Raw genomic sequence first — 7,670 nt, forward strand, 5'->3', positions numbered from 1 at the left:
AAGAATATTTCATGTATACTGGATGTGCCTTTACGTAATGGAAATCCCAAGAGCTGATCAATATTGTGCCTCCATTAAAAAATCTACGTAGTAACCAACTTCCCAGCACAGGGAGGTTTTTTCCTTGCCCCTTGGATATTTTAGCTTATTTTCTTCCCATCTTGGGCCTTACCAATTAAGCTTTTAAAGTTTACATGGCATCTGTGTGAATTCTGTTTTAGCTTTATTTATATATTCTCCTTTGTTACTAATGGCATTAGACTTGGTTCATAATAGTTACCAGGTTCTGTGCCCCACAATAGCACATGTTTTTTCATATCCCCTTTGTATAGTGAAAGCTGGTTGGAGGCCTGAAGTGTCATAGTGGAAAAACAAAAATCCACCCCTCTTACTGCCTGTGGCAGTGGAAGGGTTTGGTTAGAGAGGCCCACAGAAAGACAGGAAGCAGTGCAACCAGAGGAGCACCTCACACAGAAACAGCCTCTTCCTCTTAGTGTAGCTGGATCAGGTGCCAGAGCTGCCATAGTCACCTCTTAGGAGCTGGCTTTGTTTGGGGTAGAAAATTTACAAAGACATTTTTTTTTTTAAAATATGCTTTTAAAATATATTTTTTTAAAATATGCTATGCTTCCCCCTTCAAGCTTACCTTAGTTTTTCTAATAGTTTAAAATTATTCTTTTTCTATTCTAATGACACGCTCCTTTTTTAACATAGGTAAGGCTTTATACTTCTCCTTGACCTGTAGTGGCATGAGAGTATATAACATTACCTAAGATTACAAAGTAGAACTAACCCTGGCACTGCCATTAGCTGGACCCCACCTCTGCCATCTCTGGCCACCAAGTCAATTTCCTTGTTTGCGGCTACACCACAGTGGTGGGACTGCCCGAGGGTAAGTTGTTCAGTGGACAGCATTCATCTCTTCTGAAAACAGTTTGCACAATTGCCAGTAGGCATTAGCTGGTTAAAATGCATCTAATCCAAAAGAAAGCTTTCAGATTCATCATTTAAAAACTGGCATGGAGTAACAGTTTACCCAACCATCTACTCACCTTTGTTTTTAAGCACACATACATTTTGATTTTTGCGAAGAAATAAAGTTGCATGTTTTGGATTTGCCTAAAATTAGACATGGATCTTGGGTTTGGCATTGCTTTGTTCCTAAAAGAGGGGGAAAGCTCTCGGCATTGCAGTAGCTGTAACCATATAATGATCTTTTTTTGTCCTTCCCAACTAGATTAGTAGCATGTCTTCATCCACTATATTCTAATCCCCAAGCTACTGTAGATGTTTCCAAGTCATTTGTACAAAGGCATTTATTGTGTATTTATTCTCTGACTCCTTTAGCAGCTCAAAAAGTGGAAGATGAAGTTCCTATTCAGTGCTAACGTGATAACAGCATCCAGTAGATCATGGTTGTGTGTTATTTGAGAAAACAAAAAACCAAACAGTAAATCCTTCCACCGGAACATGCAGTGGTTTCAAGAAGTCACTTGTGAATTCTAAATTACATGCAAATGGAAACTAACCACGTGTTCTTTGATTCAGTATTAAAATTTTGCTTTTGCTTGTCATGTAGAATAGCCTATTCAGATTTTTGGTTTTTAATTTCTGTCAGTTCCATAATCATTGCATGAGCATTCACCATCACTGAATGCTGGTGCTGGCGCTCCTAATTTTTCCTTTCTTTTTTTTATTTATTATTATTTCTAACTTTTTTGTTTTGTTTTTAACTTGCAGTGCAAGCTTCACATAAAGCCTGGCAAGCCAAGGATGTTCCCGCATTCACCTGCTTTTGCAGTAATAGTGTATCTCTGCCATCTGTGTCCTTTTGTTTTATTTTGTTTTGCCCTTCCCCAAACACCAATAACTCTTAACTCATTTTGCTGAATGTTGTCGGGTGGTGGAAAACCATAGAACAAGGGAATAACAGCAAAGGCTCTGTGCAGCTGGACTTTGTTTCTGGAAATTAAATGATTTGCCCTTTTTATGCCTGTTCCGAATGGCAGCGGGAAGCATGCCTGTTACTTGTATGTCGCTTTGGATCGAGGAAAGTGGGTAAAATGCTACCTGTACGTCTGATGTGAAAACTTCTCACCGCCTCAGCAGCTGAACTAAAACCCTGAATAGCCATGACAACAACTTGCATTTTCTTGATTGTTCATCTCTATGATTGCACAATACCGAACTCCCTGTTTTTTTTTTTCCACACCAGCCCCAAACTAAGATAGATTTGAATGTAGGCAGAAAGGTGGGTGCGCATCATAGATGACTTTTACATTTGCATGAATTTTTGTTTGTTTTAATGGCTAACATTATTGGCTTGAGCTTGTGGTCTGTTCCAACTGTCTCCCCTCAGGGGTTGAGACTGCATCTGAACACCCACTCAAAGCCTAACCGAGTTGGCACCGACTGGTGTAAGGAAATGATGATCATGTTCACGTTGGCCAGTGTGTTTTTCATCCTCCCTTCGATCAAGATCTCAAAGGTCAGGTCCTATATCACTGATTATAGAAGAATCTTCCACTGAGGAGGATGGGCTTCCCACAATCTATTTACACTGAGGACCCTTTCCTACATTTGCTCTCAGCAGGCTGAGGCACTGGACATTGGTACTTGTAATAAAACTATTCACGAACCACGAGAGAAAGTTTCACAAATACTTCACATAGGAAATTTGCTATAAATTGTGTGTGTGTCATCTGTAGCACAAATTTGAAAAGACATCAGCAATTTAAGGTAAAAATGAGAAGGCAGGCAACAAAACCCATGAGTCCAAAAAAATAAAAAGGAAAGAAAAGAAATTCAACTTCACTGCCAGTTTCCTTGCTGATGTTTCAGATCCAATTGTCTTGAATGAAATTTCCACACTTGTCCCCTCACTGTGACTGACTCTACCTGCCCTTTGTGTCTCAGGCCCACCGTCTCATCCAGGGTTGGGACTAACTCATAGGCCAGGACATATACTACCTTCCTGATTTGTATGGAGAAGGGCATATCTGATCTCTTTTCTGTGCCAGTCCTTTCACATGCTTACCTTTGTATATGCTTGTTCCCCTGATCCCAACAAGATCCTCCCAGCTTTCTAACCCTGTCCTCTCCTACTTCTTACTTAAAAGGATAACATTTCTCATGAACCCAACACGTCACCTCTGGGTTTCCCCTCTGACCATCGCCAGTTGCATATTAAGTTAAACAAGATAGAATATGCTGCACCTCCCTTCCCCTGACACACACTTTGTTTTTAAAGTAATAAGTATTTGATTCCAACAAAGATCCCCCCAACCTTCTCTTTGTCCCCAGTCATACTGAGGGGAAAGAAGGGACACTCTCCCATGAACCTGATGTAGGCTTAATTAGGCAAAGTAAGGAAATGAGTTTCACTGGAATGCAAACTAAGCTGGGAAAGACCCTGCCAACTAGACCAGCAGCAGTTATGGTCTTCACAGGTTGAGAAGCTATTAGACCATCATTTTTGTCTTAGCTTTTGTTTGTATAGCAGTTCTGAGGCTCTGAAGCTGGCTGTCCAGCACTAGACAGCATGCCGACTCTAACCATGGGCTGTGTTTGCTCCTATGCTGAGCACTACACAAAAGCTTGAATCTTTGTGTCATATGCTTGTTCCAACCACTGCTTGTGTGAGCATTTTTGTGCCTTGTAACCAGAAAACATACTTTTCAATTCTATTTCTCGCATCCCTGAAAGCTTTTAAATATGAGCCTAGCACGAAAAGCATCCTGCTGACTTTTTGATTCCAAGATGATTGATTGATTGGATTGATTTTTTTTTTTTGCATTAAAATTTACACAGCAAAATGAATCAGATGGAGAGTCAGGGAATAAAAAGTCAAAAGAAACATATAGAAGCTTTTTTCAAAAAAATGTGTTGCTTCTGAACTTTTTTCTACCACTGCTCCCTAGCCCTGTTTAGTTTGTTATTGCTGCTCTTTTTCTTTCTGTATCTGTGCCTTTTTTCACAGTAGTCCTTGGCTCTGCACGGAATAAATGATATCCTCAAATCTAATTGGATGTGCTTTCGCCTTTGCATGTAAGTATAGTAGTGAGAAATCTTCCAGATCTTTCTAACGCTTTAAAATTAGAGAAAACAAATGGGATGGATGGATTTTCTTTTTCCTTTTTTTTTTTTGAGGGGGTAGAGAGAGAATGGTCTGAGTAACTTCTTCTAAACAAATTAAAAATATCTAAAGTGGCCATGTTTCCCCCCCCGACAATTTACATGTTTTTCAACTCCTTGATTTCAATGTGGAAATCGGAAATCCTGATCCCAGCCTGTGTTCTGCACAGTATCATGGGCATCATTGGATGTTACACAGAGTCCTTGACTCTGACATTGTAAACTAGAATGAGAAACTGCCACCTTCCACTGGAGCAAATCAAAAAGAAAGAAACCTTTTATGCTGGGCCGACTTCATGATCACTTAAATTTTGGATCTTGATAAATGGGCTCTCCTTGGTGCTAACAGTAACAGTGGTCATTGTTTTGTTTCTTTTTCTTTTTTGGTCAGTTAGTTCCAGTTCCTGCCCCCCATCTTCTGTTCAAATATAATAACCGTCTTTTTCTTTCTTCTGGACTGTACATACCCCCAATAGTTGCATGTGTTGTAGGATGTGATGGAAGAGCACGTATGGGAATTTAATTGCAGGTCAGAGACTGGGTTTTCCCAGCATAGGCTCTGCATTAATGGTCAAGGTTTTGTCTAAAAAGGCATTATTTCTCAACCAGGGAACTGTTAACAACGCTGGGCAAGGTGTCTTGTAATCTTCCTTCCCTGCTTTGTAACTCACCAGCAATATGCTTATTTTCCATATCTTGTGCACCTCCGATGAACGCACATGTTTTCCTGACTTTCTTGATGTATCCATAAATGTTTCACACATGGTTTGTTGAGTCGGGTTTTTCAGCTGTTCCTGGCCCACGTCATGCTGTCTCTGTGTGGTCCAACCTGAACTGTCCATTCAGATTCCTTGGCTTTGCCCCTTGCAAGTGTCTGGAATTGTCAAGTCTCAGCTTCCAAAGTCCTGGTTCTGTTGGCAGGACATGTGCGATGATTCTTTAGCGGGAATTATGACCTACAAAGTCTAGTTTGTATGTAGGTATGAAGGGAATTTTAAAAAGTAAATTGAAAATTAAGCTGTGAACAGCATTAGAACTTTGTCTATTTCTTAATTTTTAAAATATGCTGATATGCCTTAAACTGTAGCTGTAGATTCTTGTCATTTTGCTGTTTGAAAATAACCGATGTGTTTTCTAAAACTGTTGTGTAATCTACTTTCAGTGTTAATGCAGAATTGTCATATATGTAAGATGCATGTTAGACACTTGTCTTTTTTAAGAACTAAAATAATTGTATTATTGTGAAGTCTCATTTTTTTCAAGTATGAAATTAATCAGCAGCGTGCTGCATAATTTGGTGTCTGTTAAGGTAGGAGAGTGGTGAACAGGTAATCTATGCATATATCACTAGTGCCAAGACATTAAGCAGGGGAAAATATATTTTTACCCAAACATTGTTTTGTGTGCCCTTTTGTGAGTTCTTTTTAGTCACTGCTTGATATCCATATGTACATACACGTGCTTATTATATTGGATAAATTAAGTAGGGATGGCAGTGTCTCACGCTCTCTTGCCTTGCGTGGTGGACTTCAGATGCTGCTCAACGGGCAGCTCCAGCTTCTCCAAGACACTTTGCCATGTCGTGTCCTGCAGCTCACGTATGGTCCCCACCCCTTTCCCTCCATTCCTGTCCCAGCCTGCCCTGTGGATTCACGTGTCTGGGTGCCCAGCAGAGGTATTCTCTTCTCTGACCCGTGCCTGCGGTGCCCACGCTGCCACTGTGCCTCCAGCTGTGCTCAGTGATATCATCCCTCTAACTGACACATCGCTGTTCTTTCACAGCTTGTTATAGAGAAGCACTTTTTTTTTTAAGGTTTTGAGAACCAAATTTGAATCTGAACCTTTCTTTTTTCTCTTCTGTAGCTTCTTCTTTATGTAACCATCCTGTTGACAAGCCCTACTCTCTCCTAATGGACATAGAGCATTAGAAGAGCAGGAGCTGTCTGTTCACACGTGTTGGGGAAGAGTTACCTCATTTCCACCATCGCCTCCCGTTCTTTTAAAGTCTGGGTCAAATATTGCACTGCTGTTTGTATTTGTCAATGTTTGTTTACAAACCACTGCCCACAGTGGCTACCGAAGTGACTTCACTACCAAAAATAGTTAATAATATTAATTAAAAGGAAATAGAATGAAACAGAAAACTTGGGCCCAGACCCAAGGTCTTGTGCCGGAATCCTCTTGCTTAGCTGTCATGTTCTTGATGCTGCTGATCCATGAACTCATGGACCCTAACCTGAGGTGGACCCACCTCCAGGGCAAACTTGATCTCATGGTAACTCCCGACCTCTCTGTCCCATGAGCAACATTCTGAACAGCCCCATCAGGATCCTCACTACCATCAGGTCATAAGATCTGGGCAACGTGTTCCTTCCTTCTGTTAGTTTTGTGGGCTTGTGGGTTGTTTTGGTGTTTGGGATTTTTTTTTTTTTTTTTAACATTTGATATTGCATGAACAGAGATGGCTGCAATTTTTTCCTTTGGAGTGTCCTATTGATACAATGTTTTTATTTTTCAGCTGACCATCTGCCTCTTGAGAAAGAGAAGTGGGCATCCTTCCTTTAAATTCAGGAACCATTGTTTTATTTGACCCTTTTTCTGTTACCTGCATCTCTTATACAAGTTGTTTGGGATTGGGATTCTGCTTTGGGAGTTTTTTTTGGGGAAAAAATTCTATAGTTAGTTTTGTTTTTTGTATTGGTTGTTCAAACTTACTTTTGGTATCAAAATTATGCTAGTTTTAAGCTCACTTCAAGGGGAAATATGAGTGAAGTTTAAGTCACAAAATTCTGTTTAATATGTTCTCTTCATCTTAGACAAAACTAAAAAAAAAAAATCATCCCCTTTTTTGTTACTAGGGTTTTTGATCTATGGGTCTTAATCATGTTTAAAATGAGTAGATGACTTTTCTGCCTCTGGGGCTCAATTTATATTTAAAGATACCTTAAAGTGATTTTTCTGATCCATTCCTGCCTTTTTATTTGTTGTGAAGCTCTGCTTTACCTTGTGTCCATGGTTTTTCACCAGGACCCGTGTGTCCTGCACCATGAGAAATGAACCCCACACAAGCACATTCCAGCTCCCTCCCACATGACAGCATCGTTAACAAGGGCTGATTGACAGTGTCTTCTCAGAGTGACCCAGAGGTTTTTGCCACACTGTTTGCAAAATATCTGCTGGTCATGAAAGCACTGGATCACTTCAGATACACCCACATCCAAACACACACTTTTGCCATTTGCGTGAGTCTGATTTCCAGTGCTGACTTGGTTGTGATGAGTCAGATTCAGGGCTCCATAACTTAAATAAGCTCTACCTGTTGTACAATTTTCAAATTCAACAGTAGATAGTAGAACATAGTCATGCCTTTGAAGAAGTTACCTTCCAAGTTCATTGCTTACCTATAGTTTTGCTTATCTGCATCTTTTCCAGCTCTAGTAGGTAGATCATAAAATACTATTGGTAGCATGAATTGGTCAGGACCCTAGGAGTGGTCCCCTCTGTATGAGAAGGTAATCTATGCTTTTGTTGGGCAG

The 7,670-nt window shown here is 40.2% G+C and overlaps 1 protein-coding gene across 13 annotated transcripts in view; it reads left to right on the forward strand.

Annotated features, from left to right (window-relative positions):
* Positions 1 to 7,670, forward strand: part of Septin11 (septin 11) — a 140,367-nt gene that overhangs the window by 84,002 nt on the left and 48,695 nt on the right. For 2 of the 13 annotated variants that reach the window (XM_058584264.1, XM_058584282.1), the window contains exon 10: positions 3,983 to 5,531. The exons of 4 other annotated variants lie outside the window; for them this stretch is intronic. In XM_058584264.1, coding sequence (XP_058440247.1) covers positions 3,983 to 4,004 — 22 coding nt within the window. In that variant the 3' untranslated portion in view covers positions 4,005 to 5,531. 7 more of the 13 variants (XM_058584263.1, XM_058584265.1, XM_046459088.2 and 4 more) reach the window with 7 other exon arrangements.

The sequence above is a fragment of the Marmota monax genome, unplaced genomic scaffold (genome assembly GCF_021218885.2).
Source record: "Marmota monax isolate L192 unplaced genomic scaffold, Marmota_monax_Labrador192_F-V1.1 WCK01_AAM20220418_F8-fsc00112, whole genome shotgun sequence".
Lineage (NCBI taxonomy): Eukaryota > Metazoa > Chordata > Mammalia > Rodentia > Sciuridae > Marmota > Marmota monax.